This window comes from Mauremys reevesii, unplaced genomic scaffold (genome assembly GCF_016161935.1).
Source record: "Mauremys reevesii isolate NIE-2019 unplaced genomic scaffold, ASM1616193v1 Contig1, whole genome shotgun sequence".
Classification (NCBI taxonomy): domain Eukaryota; kingdom Metazoa; phylum Chordata; order Testudines; family Geoemydidae; genus Mauremys; species Mauremys reevesii.
Window position 1 is genome coordinate 1,508,566 of NW_024100715.1, and position 17,765 is coordinate 1,526,330.

At 68.0% G+C, this 17,765-nt stretch overlaps 2 protein-coding genes across 6 annotated transcripts; both read left to right on the forward strand.

The window, feature by feature from the left end:
* The first annotated feature begins 1,139 nt into the window (after positions 1–1,139).
* LOC120392493 (neural proliferation differentiation and control protein 1-like) lies at positions 1,140–7,312 on the forward strand. 5 transcript variants are annotated; one of them, XM_039517291.1, is made up of 9 exons: positions 1,140–1,190; positions 2,286–2,444; positions 2,776–2,889; positions 3,183–3,359; positions 3,480–3,546; positions 4,280–4,364; positions 4,630–4,706; positions 5,398–5,488; positions 5,972–7,312. In XM_039517291.1, the coding sequence occupies exons 5-9, from the start codon at positions 3,491–3,493 to the stop codon at positions 6,332–6,334; spliced, it is 672 nt and encodes a 223-aa protein (XP_039373225.1). In that variant the 5' UTR covers positions 1,140–1,190; positions 2,286–2,444; positions 2,776–2,889; positions 3,183–3,359; positions 3,480–3,490; the 3' UTR covers positions 6,335–7,312. The 5 variants fall into 5 exon arrangements, with proteins under 5 accessions (XP_039373225.1, XP_039373222.1, XP_039373226.1 ...); XM_039517288.1 differs by lacking the exon at positions 1,140–1,190 and adding an exon at positions 1,205–1,640; XM_039517292.1 differs by lacking the exon at positions 1,140–1,190 and adding an exon at positions 1,205–1,640 and having other exon boundaries at positions 3,183–3,355.
* A 4,255-nt stretch (positions 7,313–11,567) lies between these two features.
* On the forward strand, positions 11,568–16,540 carry POU5F1 (POU class 5 homeobox 1). The gene is made up of 5 exons (XM_039517075.1): positions 11,568–12,164; positions 13,593–13,704; positions 14,090–14,220; positions 15,758–15,919; positions 16,268–16,540. The coding sequence occupies exons 1-5, from the start codon at positions 11,568–11,570 to the stop codon at positions 16,538–16,540; spliced, it is 1,275 nt and encodes a 424-aa protein (XP_039373009.1).
* Positions 16,541–17,765: the final 1,225 nt, after the last annotated feature.

Sequence of the window (17,765 nt, forward strand, 5' to 3'; positions counted from 1 at the left end):
CCCCCACTCCCCTCCCCGAGCTTGGGAGAGAACCCAGGAGTCCAGGTTCCCAGCCCCCCTGCTCTAACCACTAGCCCCCACTCCCCTCCCCGAGCTTGGGAGAGAACCCAGGAGTCCAGGTTCCCAGCCCCCTGCTCTAACCACTAGCCCCCATTCCCCTCCCAGAGCTGGGGAGAGAACCCAGGAGTCCTGGCTCCCAGCCCCCCCTGCTCTAACCACTAGCCCCCATTCCCCTCACCGAGCTTGGGAGAGAACCCAGGAGTCCTGGTTCCCAGCCCCCCTGCTCTAACCACTAGCCCCCACTCCCCTCCCCGAGCTTGGGAGAGAACCCAGGAGTCCAGGTTCCCAGCCCCCCTGCTCTAACCACTAGCCCCCATTCCCCTCCCAGAGCTGGGGAGAGAACCCAGGAGTCCTGGCTCCCAGCCCCCCCTGCTCTAACCACTAGCCCCCACTCCTCTCCGAGTGCTGGGCTATTCGGTGCAGCTCCAGAGGAATCTTTCTCCGGCCGAGCTCTCCCTGTGGGTCTCTGTCTTGGTGAAAACAGGCCTTTGTGTCGGCCCGAGGGCTGTGCCAGCCTCCGGTAGCCAACAGGCCCAGGAGATGCCAGCACCATGCCCCCCCGGTGGGGCACCCCGCGCTCCGCCCCCCCCCGCTATCACCCCCCGCTGGCTCGTGTTGCAAAGGGTGCCCCATGGAGGGCTATCCAGCCCCCTGTGTCCCTCCCCTGGGCTGCCCATGGGGCAGAGAGGGGCTGGGGGTGGCGGGGGGGGGCTCCCTCACACACCTGGGGTCTGGTCAGTCACCAGGGTTGGGGTCCCCCCATCCTGTGGGAGCTTGTGGGGGGGTCTCAGCTTCTGGGGGGGAGATAATGAAGCCTTTTCCCCTCCCCCCATAACTAAGGGGGGGGGGAGCTGGGGATCCCCCCCACATCTCCATCCTGTCACCATGACAACCCACTGCTGCATCAACCTCATCCCAGGTCCATCAGTGCAGGGAGCTGGTTGCCATGGTGACAGCTGGTGGGTGTGAGAGGGGGCTGGGAGCCAGGATGCCTGGGTTCTCTCCCCAGCTCTGGGAGGGGAGGGGAGTCTAGTGGTTAGAGCGGGGGGGCTGGGACCCAGGACTCCTGGGTTCCATCTCTTGGGGGTGGGGGGGGGGAAGCTGTTTGCTGCATATACCACTGCAGGCAGGTGCGTCTCCTTGGAGACAGGCACCATGGATACCAGCTGGGGGTGGGGGTGTCACTGATCTCCCCACTGGGAGTCCCAGGGGGTCCCAGAGACGGACCCGGGGCAGAGCCCAGGAGCCCTCGCCTGGCACTGAGATGCAGCCACCTCTGGGGTGGGGCAAGCGGGTACCAGCCGCACAGAACACCCCGCGGGGGGCGGGAGATTGGGACAGGAAGTGAAGGCGACTTGTGGATCGGTCTCCCCCCCGCGTCTGTCTTCATCCCTGGTTCATTCATAAATCCAGCCAGCCCCTCCCCCTCGCGCTCCGCCTCCGCCCCCGCCGCCGGGAGGGCGGATCCAGAGGCGGGGACCCCCCCCCCCAGCTCGGAGCGATGCGGACCCTGCGCTGGCTGGCGGCCCTGGCAGCTCTGCTCGGGCCGGGGCTGGCCCCGCGGGCCGGGGGGGCGGCAGGTGAGGGGGGGACAGGGAGGGGGAGGGGCATCGGGGGGGTGGAGAAGAGTAGGAGGGGCTGGGAGCCAGGACTCCTGGGTTCTACTGCCTGGTCCCCAAGGCTGCGGGTCGGGAGTGAGGGGCATTGGCAGAGCTGGGGGGGCAGGGCTGAGGGGGGCTGCAGGTCCGGAGAACAGGAGCAAATTTCCATCTCTCTCACTATTTAATCAAAGATTTTCTCCTCTGATCTTTTGTGCTCGGGCTGTCAGGCGATTATGATTTTAAGAAGCAGGGACAGATGTTGAACATCTGGGAGGGGAGCGGGGGCTGGTGGGTAGAGCAGGGGCGGGAGCCAGGACTCCTGGGTTCTCACCCCGGCTCTGGGAGGGGAGCGGGGGCTGGTGGTTAGAGCAGGGGGGGCGGGAGCCAGGACTCCTGGGTTCTCTCCCCGGCTCTGGGAGGGGAGCGGGGGCTGGTGGTTAGAGCAGGGGGGGAGGCGGGAGCCAGGACTCCTGGGTTCTCCCCCAGCTCTGGGAGGGGAGTGGGGGCTGGTGGGTTAGAGCAGGGGGGGAGGCGGGAGCCAGGACTCCTGGGTTCTCCCCCGGCTCTGGGAGGGGAGCGGGGCCCAGTGGTTACAGCGGGGGTCGCCCCGGTTCTCTCCCGCAGGCCCGGCTGCGGTTTGCCCACCGCGGATCCGGCTGAACTGTCTCCTACAGCGGCGTAAGGGCTGCGGCCCCGGGGGGATCCGGACCTGCGGCCCCTGCATCCGCCCCTACCGCGAGGACCCCGGTGGGGACTGTGTCCTCGAGACACCGCACAGGAATGGTGAGGGGCACCGGCAGGGCTGGGGGGGGGCAGGGGCTGCGGGTCGGGAGTGAGGGGCACCGGCAGGGCTGGGCTGGCAGGGGCTGCAGGTCGGGAGTGAGGGGCACCGGCAGGGCTGGCTGGGGCGGCGGGGCGGGAGGGAGGGGCCCGGGCCGGGCTGGGGGGCAGGGCTGGGCGGGCCGGGGCTGCGGGTCGGGAGTGAGGGGCACCGGCAGGGCTGGGGGGCAGGGGCTGCAGGTCGGGAGTGAGGGGCACCGGCAGGGCTGGGCTGGCAGGGGCTGCGGGTCGGGAGTGAGGGGCACCGGCCCATCTCCCTACATTTCTCCCTCAGGCGACGGGGCCCAGTCGGACACTAGACCCAGTGACCTGGCCACCCTCATCCGCTCCCTGGTGGCCAACAAACAGAAGGGATCCAGGACCCCCGGGACCAAGACCCCTGAGCACGGTAGAGACTGAAGAAAACAGGGGGCGCTGGGCTGTGGTGGGCAGGGCAGGGGGCAGCAGGGGGCGGTGGGCTGTGGGGGGCTGGGCGGGGGCAGCAGGGGCGCTGGGCTGTGGGGCAGGGCAGGGGCAGCAGGGGCACTGGGCTGTGGGGGCAGGGCAGGGGCAGCAGGGGTGCTGGGCTGTGGGGGCAGGACAGGGGCGCTGGGCTGTGGGGGGCAGGGCAGGGCGCAGCAGGGGGCGCTGGGGGGCAGGAGGGGGTGAGCAGGGGGGGCTCTAACATCTCTATCTTTGCAGTTGGCTCCACGGGGATTGACCCCCAGGTTCCTTCGGTCACCGAGACCCTCCCTACGTCTCCCCCTCCCCCTACTGCTCCCCCCACCGCCCTGACGCCCAGCTCCAGCCCCTCCCGGCGGGTGTAAGATCTGAACTCGGGTCCCCCGACTTCCCGGCTCAATGAGGCCGTGTCTGTGCGTGAGTAACGGGTGGGGGGTTGGGAATGGGGGGGATGGAGCGCCTGGGGGCAGGGAGGCATTGAGGGGGTTGGGGGGGCCCAGTGCTCATGGGGTTAATGTTTCTCTCCCCCCTCCCCAGTGCTGGTGCTGATGTGCTCCGTGACCGGGGTCTCGGGGCTGCTGGTGGCTGCCCTCTGCTGGTACAGGTAGGAACTGCAGCCCCACTGCAGCCCCCTGCCCCCCAGCTCTGCCCCCCCGCCCTGACGGTGCCCCTCACTCCCGACCCGCCGCCCCTGCTAGCCCAGCCCTGCCCCCCCCACCCTGCCAGTGCCCCTCACTCCCGACCCGCAGCCCCTGCCCCCCAGCTCTGCCCCCCCGCCCTGCCGGTGCCCCTCACTCCCGACCCGCAGCCCCTGCCCCCCAGCTCTGCCCCCCCGCCCTGCCAGTGCCCCTCACTCCCGATTTGCAGCCCCTGCCAGCCCAGCCCTGCCCCATGCCCTGCCGGTGCCCCTCACTCCCAACCCGCAGCCCCTTCCCCCCCGGTCTGGCCCCCCGGCCCTGCCGGTGCCCCTCACTCCCGACCCGCAGCCCCTGCCAGCCCAGCCCTGCCCCCCCATGCCCTGCCAGTGCCCCTCACTCCCAACCCGCAGCCCCTGCTAGCCCAGCCCTACCCCCCTATGCCCTGCCGGTGCCCCTCACTCCCGACCCGCAGCCCCTGCCAGCCCAGCTCTGCTGGTGCCCCTCACTCCCGACCTGCCCGCCAGCTCTGCCCCCCCAGCCCTGACGGTGCCCCTCACTCCCGACCCACAGCCCCTGCCAGCCCAGCCCTGCCCCCCAGCTCTGTCGGTGCCCCTCACTCCCGACTTGCAGCCCCTGCCAGCCCAGCCCTGGACTGCCCCATCCGCCGCTCTGACCCCGCCCCCCACTCCGTGCCCCCAGGTTGCAGCGGGAGGTGCGTCTGGCCCAGAAGTTGGCATATACGGCGTGTCGGGGGAATCATTATCGATACCACCAGCCCGGAATGGTGAGACCCCTCCCCCCGCTCACCCCAGCGGGTCGGAGGTCAGGACAGGGAATGGGACCCAGGCGTCCGGGATGACACTGCAGGGTCATCACCCCAGGGGGTCGGAGATCAGGATGGGGAATGGGACACAGGCGTCCGGGACAGCAGGGCAGGGTGCTCAGCCCTCGGGGGCTGCAGACCAGGACGGGGAAAGGGACCCAGGCATCCGGGACGGCAGTTTCACCTGACCATTGACCATCTCCCCATCTGTCTGTCTGTCCCCCAGTACATGGACGCCCGGCTGGCCCAGTCCTGCCAGGTGCACCAGTACCAGCGCCAGAAAAAGATCCTGACCAATGAGGAGTGAGTTCCCCTCCATTCCCCACCCCCGTTCATCCCATTGGCTATGGGTGGGGAGGGGGAGGGGCTTGGGGAGGGCCCCCCTGAATCTGCCCCCAGAATCCACTCCTTCCCTCCCCCCCGCCCCATGCCCCCTCGACCCACCTCCAAGCCTCCTATCCCCCCCAATCTGCCCCCACCCGGATGCACCCCCCAAAGCATGACCTCAAACCAACCCCCCAACTCCAGACTCACCCTTGAATCCTCCCCTTCCCATCCCCCACTTCCCCCCAATCCGCCCCTCCCCCACCCCCCAACCCCACCCCACTCACCCCTGACCTCTGTCTTCCCCCCACAATCCAACCTGGAAACTTTGCCCCCCCAAATCTCCCCCCCCGTCCTTCAGCCCCCAGAGCTGCCCCCTCTACCCTGCCCCACTTTGGGGGTGTCTCGGGGACAGTTACTCCCTTCCCCCCCCCCCGGTTTCCCACACCTCCCTGTTGGACTGGAGCTCGCCCGGCGTCTGGCCGGGCCCATGGGACGCTGGCGCTCGGGTCTAGGTGCCCCCCACCCCCCGGATACCTGGGTCCCTTGGATCTCCTCCCCCAGCTACGGAGCCGCCTGAGCCCCCAGATCCCCCGGGTTAGACCCCGGCCGCGGCCCCGGTCCCGGCTCGTCAGGTTCCTCACCCCGTGTCTGGGTCTGTCCCCCCCAGGAGCCCCCCAAAGCCCGTCCAGCAGCTGTCGACGGAGTCGGAGACTGAGAACGGGGACTTCACTGTGTACGAATGTCCCGGACTGGCACCGGTAGGGGGGGCCGGGCTGGCGGGAGCGGGGGGCAGCAGGGGGCGCCGGGCTGGCGGGAGCGGGGGGGAGCAGGGGGTGCTGGGCTGTGGGGAGCAGGGTGGGGGCAGCAGGGGGCGCTGGGCTGGCGGGATCGGGGTGGGGGCAGCAGGGGCGCTGGGCTGGCGGGCGCAGGGGGCAGCAGGGGGCAGCAGGGGGCGCTGGGCTGGCGGGAGCAGGGGCAGCAGGGGGCAGCAGGGGCGCTGGGCTGGCGGGATGGGGTGGGGGCAGCAGGGGTGCTGGGCTGTGGGATGGGGTGGGGGCAGCAGGGGTGCTGGGCTGCGGGAGCAGGGTGGGGGCAGCAGGGGCGCTGGGCTGGTGGGAGCGGGGGCAGCAGGGGCGCCAGGCTGAGGGGACGGGTCTGGGGTGCTGCGCTCTTCCCCTCGCACGGTGCCCTCACTAACGTCTCCCTTTCTCTCTTTCTCCCCCCGCTTCCCCCGCTCCCAGGGTGGGGAGATGGAAATCCACAACCCGCTCTTCAGCACGGCGTCCGCCCGGCAGCGCTGCCCCCTAACCCCGCCCCCCACCATTCAGCCCCCCTCCCCTGGAGCAGCACCGCGCCCCCTGGTGGAGACATGGGGGGGCAGGTGGATCTGCTCAGATTTTGGCAGCATCTTCCCCAAGAACCTGCCCCCCCCCAGAACGACTCGGGGCGGGGGGAGGTTAAAGGTGAAGGGTCATCACTCTGATTTGGGGACCCCCCCCAGGACCCTCCTCGCTCCCCTGCTCTCTACCCTCCCTGCAGAGCCATCGGTCCAGAGCATGGTTCCTTTCAGGGGGCAGGGGCTGTGCTATGGGGCTGGTCCATAGGGGGAGGGGTATTGACTGGGGAGAACTACACAAGGTAGGAACCGTAAGAGGGTCTGAGTGGGTTCAGGAGTTGGGGGGATTGGATTTGGGGTGACACCAGGAGAAAATTGACCAGGGGGCCCATATAGAAGGATACTGACTGAAACTAAACAGTGTGTGTGTGTGGGGGGGGGAAGCTCTTTGGGGCGGACACCATGGGCCCCTCCCACCCGAAACAGCCCACTCCCAGCAGGCCAAGGAGGGGGCTGGAGGGTACCATGAGATCCGGGCTGTATTGAGGTGACACCAGGAGACAGCCAGGGTGGCCTGTATAAGGGGCATATTGACCGGGGGAACCTAAACAGGGAAGGAACCGGGGTGGTGTCCTGCTGGGGGGGGGGACATGTATTGATGTGACACCCCAGGGCGATATTGGGAGGTGTCATAGACTCAGAGGGGACAGGGACTTAGGGGGACCCATTTTGAGGTGACACTCTGGGGCTGGGTGAGATCCCAGCAGATCCCCCAAGCTACGGACCGGGTCCCTCAGGATCTCTGCTGGCTCCACCCTGTGGTGCTAGAGAGATCCCAGCAGATCCCCCCCCCCCAACAGTAGTTTGGGGAGGAGGCTGATATAGGGGGATACGGACCAGGAACCGCCCCTCCCCCATACACTCTCCTTCCCCCTACGGCCAAGCGAGAGAGATTTGGAAGATCCCGGCCGTGTGCACAACGGCCCCACGGCGTCATACGTGTGCTGGTGGCCGGGTTCCCTCATCTGTGATACCCCTGGGCGTCGGGCTCACACGCGTGTCACAGCCGTGTCAGTCACGTGGCTGCCGGCTCGTCCGGACACAGGGAGCAGGTCTGAGCCCCCCAGCAAGGGCCACTGACACAAACCCGCTCTGGTCCCTACACCGGCTTTACCAGGCTCCTGGGAGATCAGAGGGAGATGCCCCCTGCCCCCTGATACTGCTCCCCTCCCCCCCAGTTTCCCACCCGAAGTCCTATTTATTCACCCTCCAACTTGGAATAAAAGTGAAAAGCAAAAGAGACGAAGGCGTCTGCGAGTCTGGGACAGGGGGCCTGGCCCCTCCAGGGGCGCTGGCTCTGCTCACGGGGGGGGGGGCGGGGGGCTGGGTCAGGGGAGGGGGGCTGTCCCTGCTTGGGGGGACACAGCCGTGGGGCTGCCAGTGGGATGTGATCCCATCTCCAGGGCTGCAGGACAAAGGGCCGGGCTATGGGGCAGGTGACTGGGGCAGGATGGGAGACGTGGAGCCCACACCCCATAACCCCCCACTCCCACCCCTCCTTGGCTGGTCATGTGACCCTGAGATTTGGGGAACCCCCGTGTCCTTCGCCAGGGCCCCCCGCAACCACCAAAGTCTCTTTGGCATCTCATCTATCAACGTCCCCCCGGAATATCCGGCACCCTGAATCCCAGCCAGGGACCCCCAGACTCAGCAGCCCCCCTCCCTCCAACTGGACCCCAGGACACATCAGTGAACCCTGCCCCCATCCAGTGCCCCCAAAGAATCACCCCCAAATATTGGGCATTTGCTCCCCAAATTATCTTTGAATGCTGTAAATACCCCCCCAGCTGGACCTGCCCCCCCAGACATGGGACCCCAAATTCTCCCTGAATCCCTGAGTTTTCACCCTCAGTTCCCTGCCTGATCCCACTAACTTTCCAGGGCCCCTCACTCCCGACCCGCAGCCCCTGCCAGCCCAGCCCTGCCGGTGCCCCTCACTCCCGACCCGCAGCCCCTGCCAGCCCAGCCCTGCCCCCCAGCTCGGCCGGTGCCCCTAACTCCCGACCCGCAGCCCCTGCCAGCCCACCCCAGACCCCAGCTCTGCCGGTGCCCCTCACTCCCGACCAGCAGCCCCTGCCAGCCCAGCCCTGCCCCCCAGCACTGCCGGTGCCCCTCACTCCCGACCCGCAGCCCCTGCCAGCCCAGCCCTGCCCCCCAGCTCTGCCGGTGCCCCTCACTCCCGACCCGCAGCCCCTGCCAGCCCAGCCCTGCCCCCCAGCTCTGCCGGTGCCCCTCACTCCCGACCCGCAGCCCCTGCCAGCCCAGCCCTGCCCCCAGCTCTGCCGGTGCCCCTCACTCCCGACCCGCAGCCCCTGCCAGCCCAGCCCTGCCCCCAGCTCTGCCGGTGCCCCTCACTCCCGACCCGCAGCCCCTGCTATCCCAGCCCTGCCCCAGCTCTGCCGGTGCCCCTCACTCCCGACCCGCAGCCCCTGCCAGCCCAGCCCTGGCCCCCAGCTCTGCCGGTGCCCCTCACTCCCGACCCGCAGCCCCTGCCAGCCCAGCCCTGCCCCCCAGCTCTGCCGGTGCCCCTCACTCCCGACCCGCAGCCCCTGCCAGCCCCGCCCTGGCCCCCAGCCCTGCCTGTGCCCCTCACTCCCGACCCGCAGCCCCTGCCAGCCCAGCCCTGACTGAGCCCCCACGTCCCCAGCCCTGACTGAGCCGCCCCCGTCACCCACCCCTGACTGAGCCCCCCCACGACTCAGGCCCCAGGTTTAACAGCCCATCCACCAATACACAATGAGCCGCTCCCAGGTCAGCTGGGCCCAGGGCTGGGCCATTGATACCTGAATAGCTGAGTGTGTCACTGGCCATCGCAGCCACAATAGCCCCGGGCCGGGGCATTCAGCCCCCAACGGCCTGCTAAGTGCTGGGGGCCAAACCCTGCCCCTCCCAGAGCCAGAGGGAACCCAGGCGTCCTGGCTCCCAGCCCCCCCTGCTGTAACCACTAGCCCCCGCTCCCCTCCCAGAGCCGGGGAGAACCCAGGCGTCCTGGCTCCCAGCCCCCCCTGCTGTAACCACCAGCCCCCGCTCCCCTCCCAGAGCCGGGGAGAACCCAGGCGTCCTGGCTCCCAGCCCCCCCAGCTGTAACCACTAGCCCCCGCGCCCCTCCCAGAGCCGGGGAGAACCCAGGCGTCCTGGCTCCCAGGTTCCCCCCCCCCACGCCCATCACAGGCTGCAGAGTGATCAAAACCCGACCGAAACCAAGGGGAGATAAACCCAGCCCCTCCCCCGCCCTCCTGGTGCCCCCGTCCTCCGCCCCACACAATGTATCAAAGCCATTCTCTTGCTAAGCGTCCGGCTCTCACATCAATGGGGCAGGCCGGGCCTTGATGGCTCCCCCGGGGGGCTGGCTTCCTGGCTGCCCCCCCCCCGGGCCTGCCCCCCTCAGCCCTTGGCCGTGAACCACCCGCCCCCAAAGCCCAGTGATGGGCCGGGGAGTGGGGCCGATGGGTTCTGCCATTGACTTTCTGAGCTGTCTTTGAAGGTCGAGTCAGTGATTTCACCCTTTTGCGCCTCACTTCACTCATCCTACCCGTTACCCCCCCCCCGACATCGGCCAGAGCCAGGGAGGGAACCCAGGAGTCCTGGCTCCCAGCTCCCCCTGCTCTAACCACTAGCCCCCGCTCCGCTCCCAGAGCTGGGGAGGGAACCCAGGAGTCCTGGCTCCCAGCCCCCCCTGCTCTAACCACTAGCCCCCGCTCCCCTCCCAGAGCCAGGGAGGGAACCCAGGAGTCCTGGCTCCCAGCCCCCCTGCTCTAACCACTAGCCCCCGCTCCCCTCCCAGAGCTGGGGAGGGAACCCAGGAGTCCTGGCTCCCAGCCCCCCCGCTCTAACCACTAGCCCCTGCTCCCCTCCCAGAGCCAGGGAGGGAACCCAGGAGTCCTGGCTCCCAGCTCCCCCTGCTCTAACCACTAGCCTCCGCTCCCCTCCCAGAGCTGGGGAGGGAACCCAGGAGTCCTGGCTCCCAGCCCCCTCCCCTCCCGGAGACCCCAGGAGTCCTGCCCCCCCACTCTCAGCCGCCCCCGGCAGGCCCCGAGGCCATTGTCTGGAGCTAAGTGGGACCCATTGAGCGGCGATGGGGCACTTAGCGGCGGGGGGGCGGCCTTGGCAGAGCCCCTGGCTTTGATCCGGATGGGAGGGGCCGGCTCCTTGGAGCTGAAGCGCGGGAGGGAGGGATGGGGGCGGCCAATGCCTGGGGTGTGGCCCGGCCAGGGAGGGGTTAACGGGGCAGCGGGGTGGGGGGCAGCACTGGCGCAGAGGCAGGAGCTCCTGTTCGTTGGGGTCCAGCTTCTGCCGGACGCCTGGGTTCCCTCCAGCCCCCCTTGGGCCCACCGGACAACTAGGAGGTCAGAGGAGTGGGGGCTACGTTCTCCCGGACGCCTGGGTTCCCTCCACCCCTCCTTGGGTTTCACTACTTGCCCAGGGGGTCCGAGGAGAGGCAGCCCCGTTGTCCCTGACGCCTGGGCCCTCTGAGCTTCCACCCCCGAACTTTCCCCGGACGCCTGGGTTCCTCTTGGACTTCGCCTTGGCAGGGATTTAGGGGCCAGAAGCTCCCGGTCGCCTGGGTTCTTACCAGCTCATCCGACTTAACCTTGGCCAGGACAGCACAGGAGGTACCGGTAGGTGCCAAATTCTCCCGGACATCTGGGTCCCTCACCAGCTGAGCTTCACCCCCGGACACCTGGGTCCCACTGCTGGTTTAGCTGCACCTCCCGGACGCCTGGGTCCCACCACCGGCTTAGCTGCACCCCAGATGCCTGGGTCCCTCACTGGCTGAGCTTTACCCCGGACGCCTGGGTCCCACTGCTGGCTTAGCTGCATCCCCCGGACACCTGGGTCCATCGCTGGCTTAGCTGCACCCACCGGACACCTGGGTCCCACCACCGGCTTAGCTGCACCCCTGGACGCCTGGGTCCCACCGCTGGCTTAGCTGCACCCCTGGACGCCTGGGTCCCACCGCTGGCTTAGCTGCACCCCCGGACGCCTGGGTCCCACCGCTGGCTTAGCTGCACCCCCGGATGCCTGGGTCCCACTGCTGGCTTAGCGGCATCCCCCGGACGCCTGGGTCCCACCGGCGGCTTAGCTGCATCCCCCGGACGCCTGGGTCCATCGCTGGCTTAGCTGCATCCCCCGGACGCCTGGGTCCATCGCTGGCTTAGCTGCACCCACCGGACACCTGGGTCCCACCGCCGGCTTAGCTGCACCCCCGGACGCCTGGGTCCCACCGCCGGCTTAGCTGCACGCCCGGACGCCTGGGTCCCACCGCCGGCTTAGCTGCACCCCAAGGACGCCTGGGTCCCTTGCTGGCTGAGATTCATCCCGGACGCCTGGGTCCCACCACTGGCAGATCTTCACCCCAGACACCTGGGTTCCGCTGCCCCCTTGGCCCGGTGCCCGTGCCCTCGAGGTGGCCGTCTCCCGGCGTCCCCTGGCCCGTCGCCATGGCTGGCCACGTGGGGCAGGAACTGGGGCGCCCGTACCCCTTGGCGGGGCAGGGCCTGCATCTGGACGCCGTCCCGCCGGGCCCGGCCAACGGGGCGCCCCACGAGGGGCCCGGCAGCTTCCTGCCTGAGGCCTACAATGGGGCGGCCCCCGGGCAGGGCTACGGCTACCGGCTGGACTACGGGCCGCAGGGGGGGCTCCTGGAGACGCAGCCGGGGGACCCCGCCGGGCACCAGGCCCTGCTCCGCGCCTGGTGCCCCGTCCCCCAGGGCGGGGAGGGCTGGGCACCCCCCTACGGCCCTGCCCAGCCCGCTGCGGCCTACGAAGGCCTGAAGCCTGATGTCAAGCCGGAGCGGGAGTGCGGCCAACAGGGCCCCATGTATGGGCACCCGGCCCAGGCCTGGGGGGGCTGCTTCCTGCCCCAGGCCGCTGCTCGCCCCCCGGCCGCCCTGCCCCCACCGCCCCCCGGCCCCGCGGGCGAGGGGGGCGAGGGCAGCGGGGCCAGCAGCCCCCAGAGTGACGGCAGCGGGGGCAGCCCTGGTGCGCCGGCGGCCCCCGGCGAGGTCAAGGCGGAGGAGGCCGAGAGCGGGGACGAGGTACGGACGGACTCGGGGGCTGGGTGAGATCCCAGCAGTGGATCTCCTGAGATCCCAGCAGATCCCCCAAGCTACAGACCGGGTCCCTCAGGATCTCTGCTGGATCCACCCTGTGGTGCTAGAGAGATCCCAACAGATCACACCACATCTCAGCTGGGCAGAGTTTGGGACAGGAAGTGGAGTAGAGTCCTGGCTCCCAGGCCCCCACTAGCCCCCACTCCCCTTCCAGAGCTGGGAAGAGAACCCAGGAGTCCTGGCTCCCAGCCCCCTCCCCCTTCAGGCTGGGCCCTGTGTCCAGCTGCCCCAAAGGAAGATATGTTCCTGTGCTCTAATTGGGACTCCTCCCTGATTTACGATCAGCTGTGAATTCCCCCTTGAGCACACTGGCCTGGCCCCACTCCCCAGCCCAAGGGGGCTGGGAGCCAGGATTCCTGGGTTCTCTCCCCGGCTCTGGGAGGGGAGTGGGGGCTGGTGGTTAGAGGACTGGGAGCCAGGACTCCTGGGTTCTCTCCCGGCTCTGGGAGGGGAGTGGGGGCTGGTGGTTAGAGGACTGGGAGCCAGGACTCCTGGGTTCTCTCCCGGCTCTGGGAGGGGAGTGGGGGCTGGTGGTTAGAGCAGGAGGAGCTGGGAGCCAGGACTCCTGGGGTCTCTCCCCAGCTCTGGGAGGGGAGTGGGGGCTAGTGGTTAGAGCGGGGGGTTGGGAGCCAGGACACAACTTCCCTTCTTGTCGCAAAGGTGGGCGGGTGTCACCCAGCCGCTGTTCCCCAGAGGTGGCTGCAGCGCAGGCGGAGCTGGTCAGACAGGTGCGGGGTCGTTGTCATTCCTGAGCGATGGGAACAGATCCTCCATGCAGCGCCCCAGGTCTCCAAACACAGGGGCAGGAGCCAGGACTCCTGGGTTCACTTCCCAGCTTTGGGAGCAGAGTGAGGGCTAGTGGTTAGAGCTGGGGGTGGGAGCCAGGACTCCTGGGTTCTCTCCCCGGCTCTGGGAGGGGAGTGGGGTCTGGTGGGTTAGAGAGGGGGGGCTGGGAGCCAGGACGCCTGGGTTCTCTCCCCAGCTAGGTGGGGAGGGGCTCTGGGTGTGTCAGGAATGGACAATCTCCTCACAAAGATTCAATCCGCTCAGCGGGGGCGGTTGTTACCTGGGCTCCATCTGTGTCCTCAGCCCCGGGACTGGGGTGGCCAGATTCCTGCCAGACGATGGGCCAGGCCAGAGCCCTGGCTCCAGGCTGGAAACCCCCCCACCCCAGCTCTGCTGGTGCCCCTCAGTCCAGACCTGCAGCCCACTGCTAGCCCAGCCCTGCGGTCTGCCCCTAGCTCTGGGAGGGGAGTGGGGTCTAGTGGTTAGAGCAGGGGCAGGGCTGGGAGCCAGGACTCCTGGGTTCTCTCTCTGCCCCTCCCCACTGACAGGCCCTGTCCCCTCCTCCAGGAGACCCCGAGCACGGAGGAGATGGAGCAGTTTGCCAAGGAGCTGAAGCACAAGCGGATCACGCTGGGGTTCACGCAGGCCGACGTGGGGCTGGCCCTGGGCGTGCTGTACGGTGGGTGTCATTGAGGGGGCACCCGGACGCCAGGGTCCATTCCTGGACGGGCTGGGGGGATGCCAGGGTGCTGTGTCTCCCGAGGTGGGGGTGGGGAGGGCTCACCGGGACTCCAGGGTTCCTTCTGAGACCTGAGGGGGTCCCAGGACACCTGGGTTCATTTCCAAAGGGGTGTGGGGGAGGGGCCCGGACGCCTGGGTCCCTTCACAGGGTGGGGAATGTCCCTGGACACCTGGGCCCATTTTCAAAGGGGGCCCGGATGCCGGGGTCCATTCTGAGGGCAGGGGCTCCCCCTCGCAGTGAGACGGCTGGGGGGGGCTGCCCCCTGGGTCCGGGCAGGGCTGCCCCCCACCCTGGGCCCTGACCCCCGCCTCGCGCCCTGCAGGGAAGATGTTCAGCCAGACGACCATCTGCCGCTTCGAGGCCCTGCAGCTCAGCTTCAAGAACATGTGCAAACTGAAACCGCTGCTGCAGCGCTGGCTGGACGAGGCCGACGGCAACGCCAACCTGCAGGAGGTGGGTGGGATTTTGGGGGGGGCACCTGTGGGTGAGATCGGGGGGGGGCTGGGCCCAAAGGGTGGGTGGGATGTTGGGGAGCGGGGCAGGCGACAGTGTGCTGTGTGCTGGGGGCGGTTGGGGTGACTATGGGGCACTGATGGCCTGCTCTGGGGTGAGTGAGGGGGTTGGTGTGGGGCAACGGGCTGCTGGGGGCTGCTGGTGTGACTTGGGAGGGAAATGGGGGCACTGGGTTCACTCTGGGAGGGACTAGGGCTGGGTGGGATGCTGAGGTGACTGGGGAATGGGGAGCCGGGGCAGGGGCAGGCGGGGGCTGGGGTGAGTGTGGGGTTGACATGTCAAGGGGACAAGGGCCTTCTGGGGGGACTCTGTGGGGATAGGGTGAGTCGGGACGCTGGGGTGACTGCGGGGGGATGGGGGTGAGTCAGGGTGCTGCAGTGACTGCGGGGGGAAAGGGCGATGTGGGGGCACTGCAGGGGGATGGGGTGAGTCGGGGCAGTGCCGTGACTGCGAGGGGCGAGGGTGATTTGGGGGCACTGGGGAGAGGGTGAGTTGAGGTGCTGTGGTGACTGCGGGGGGACGGGGTGAGTCAGGGTGCTGCAGTGACTCTGTGGGGGGACAGGGTGATTTGGGGGCACTGCGGGGGGACGGGGTGAGTTGGGGCGGTGCAGTGACTCTGCAGGGCGAGGGGGTGAGCTGGGGACACTGCGGGGGGATGGGGTGAGTCAGGGCGGTGCAGTGACTCTGCGGGGGTATGGGGTCAGTCGGGGCGGTGCAGTGACTCTGCGGGGGGACGGGGTGAGTCAGGGTGCTGCAGTGACTCTGCGGGGGGACAGGGTGATTTGGGGCACTGCGGGGGGATGGGGTGAGTTGGGGCAGTGCAGTGACTCTGCAGGGGGACGGGGTGAGTTGGGGCGGTGCAGTGACTCTGCAGGGCGATGGGGTGAGCTGGGGGCACTGCGGGGGGAGGGGGTGAGTCAGGGCGGTGCAGTGACCCTGCGGGGGGACGGGGTGAGTTGGGGCGGTGCAGTGACTCTGCAGGGGACGGGGTGAGCTGGGGCACTGCGGGGGGACGGGGTGAGTTGGGGCAGTGCAGTGACTCTGCAGGGGACGGGGTGAGCTGGGGGCACTGCGGGGGGACGGGGTGAGTTGGGGCGGTGCAGTGACTCTGCAGGGGGACGGGGTGAGCTGGGGGCACTGCGGGGGGACGGGGTGAGTTGGGGCGGTGCAGTGACTCTGCAGGGGGACGGGGTGAGCTGGGGGCACTGCGGGGGGACGGGGTGAGTCGAGGCGCTGCGGTGACTCTGTGGGGAGACAGGGTGATTTGGGGACACTGCGGGGGGACGGGGTGAGTTGGGGCGGTGCAGTGACTCTGCAGGGGGACGGGGTGAGCTGGGGGCACTGCGGGGGGAAGGGGTGAGTAGGGGCGGTGCAGTGACTCTGCAGGGGGACGGGGTGAGCTGGGGGCACTGCGGGGGGATGGGGTGAGTCAGGGCGGTGCAGTGACTCTGCGGGGCGGCCCCCGCCTGTCCCCCAGATGTGCAGCATGGAGAGCGCCCTGCTCCAGGCCCGCAAGCGGAAGCGAACCAGCATCGAGACGGCGGCGCGGGGCTCCCTGGAGAGCTACTTCCTGCGCTGCCCGAAGCCCAGCCTGCAGGAGATCGCCCACATCGCCCACGACCTGCGCCTCGACAAGGACGTGAGTCCGGGGCCCGTGGGTGGGGAGGGGCGCAGGGGGCGTGTGTGCGTGGAGGGGGGCTATGTGGGGGACGAACGTGGGGGGCTGTGTGCATGGAGGGCTGCGGGTTAGGGGGCTGGGGAGGAGGTGTGGCACATGGGAGCTGTGGGGGCTGCGGGTTAGGGGCTGGGGAGGGGCGGGTGCAGAACCTGGGGGAGCTGTGGGGGGCTGCGGGTTAGGGGGCTGGGGAGGGGAGGGTGCAGAACATGGGGGAGCTGTGTGGGGTGGGGGCACAGGAGGTCTGGGGGGGAGGGGCACGGGGGAAGTCCATCCCATGGCGCTGACCTCCGTCCGTCTGCCCCCCCCCAGGTGGTCCGCGTCTGGTTCTGCAACCGCCGGCAGAAGGGGAAGCGCAGCGGGGGCTGCTCCGTCCGCGACGACTGCGAGGGGGGGGCCCTGCCCTTCGCTCCCCCTGCCCAGCTGCCAGGGCCCCCCATGGGGCACCACCCCCCACCCCCCCAGGGCTACAACGCCGCCACCTTCGCCACCCTGTACGTGCCCCAGTTCCACCACGGGGGGGAGGCCTTCGACCCCACTCCCCCAGGCCCCCCCCTCATGGGCCACCCCATGCACTCCACCTGAATGACTGGGGGGTGGGGGTGGGGCAGGCAGACCTGGCCGGGGGCAGACACTGACAGGCCTGTGGGAGGGTGGAGAATTTTAACTGGAAACACTCCCCCTTAACTTTATGGCAAAGGATTATGGGTAAATTTCCCAGGAGGGGGATGATTTGCACCACCCCTCCCCCTATTTTTAATTTTAAGGCAAGGGATTGTGGGTACATTTTTATTTACAGGCAAATCTCCCCCCTTCCCCCCAGTCTGAAAGGCCTCTGCATGAAATGACCCAATACAAGGGGAAGGAATGGTTCTAGATCAGCCTTGTCTAGACAGCAAGCGTTCTTGAGCCTGCGCCCCATCTTGGCTCTAGAGGCGCTGGACCACAAGCACCCTGGCTCTAGAAGTGGGATGTTCTTGATGTGCTCTAGAACCCACCCTGTCCCAGCCACCAGAGGTCTAGAACAGCTACCACCTCTCAGTGGACAATCTGGGGCTGATGGTGTTCTAGGTATCTCAACAGTCCCGTAATATCTTTATAGGTCTAGAAATAGCTAAGGAATCGAGCCACTAGAGCTTTCTGTCAGCTCCCTTCAGGTATCTTGGGGTGCAGGTCAGGGATCTAGAACCTTGTGGAATCCAGAACATCGGCCCTTCAAGGTGGGAGGGTTCCAGTACAACCATGAATGCTTTAGAATCAGGCCACCCATGTTGTGGGTGTTGATCTAGAACCTCCAGTGTAGCCCTTCAGCGTGGTGGGGCTCTAGAACATCCTGGTGAAACTAGGACTCCATCACGGTGATCTTCTGTGAGCCTGTGTGTACGTGAGCTAGACCAGGGCTTCTCAAACTTCAATGCACCGTGACCCCCTTCTGACAGTAAAAATTACTACATGACCCCAAGAGGGGGGAACCGAAGCCTGAGTCCACCTGATTCCCAGTGCCCCGGGTGGGGGAGCCAAAGCCTGAGCCCAATCCTCAGTTTAAGAACCGCTGATCTAGACAAACCACTCTGCCTCCAGAGCCCAGTCACCCACTTCAGAGGCCTCCACCCATGGAGGGTCTAGAGCAGGGGTGTCCAAACCTTATCTCCTGTTCAGGAACCTCAGGTTGCAGGGGGGATGGTCCAGAGCCACAGCAGCTCTTTGACTCTAGAACAAGTACGGTAAGTCTAGAACCTTGCTCCCTTTGCCAAAGACATCACGATACCGAACCATGGTGATTCCAGAACCAACACGTGTCACATCTAGA

What these genes read in the sequence shown, in the direction of transcription:
- LOC120392493 (XM_039517291.1), top strand. Translation starts at nt 3,491, where the DNA reads ATGTGCTCCGTGACCGGGGTCTCGGGGCTGCTGGTGGCTGCCCTCTGC. An exon ending in GATACCACCAGCCCGGAATG is followed by an intron (nt 4,365 to 4,629) that starts GTGAGACCCCTC and finishes TCTGTCCCCCAG; the next exon opens with TACATGGACGCCCGGCTGGC. An exon ending in AATGTCCCGGACTGGCACCG is followed by an intron (nt 5,489 to 5,971) that starts GTAGGGGGGGCC and finishes CCCCGCTCCCAG; the next exon opens with GGTGGGGAGATGGAAATCCA.
- POU5F1 (XM_039517075.1), top strand. Translation starts at nt 11,568, where the DNA reads ATGGCTGGCCACGTGGGGCAGGAACTGGGGCGCCCGTACCCCTTGGCG. An exon ending in GGCCCTGGGCGTGCTGTACG is followed by an intron (nt 13,705 to 14,089) that starts GTGGGTGTCATT and finishes CGCGCCCTGCAG; the next exon opens with GGAAGATGTTCAGCCAGACG. An exon ending in GCAACGCCAACCTGCAGGAG is followed by an intron (nt 14,221 to 15,757) that starts GTGGGTGGGATT and finishes CCTGTCCCCCAG; the next exon opens with ATGTGCAGCATGGAGAGCGC.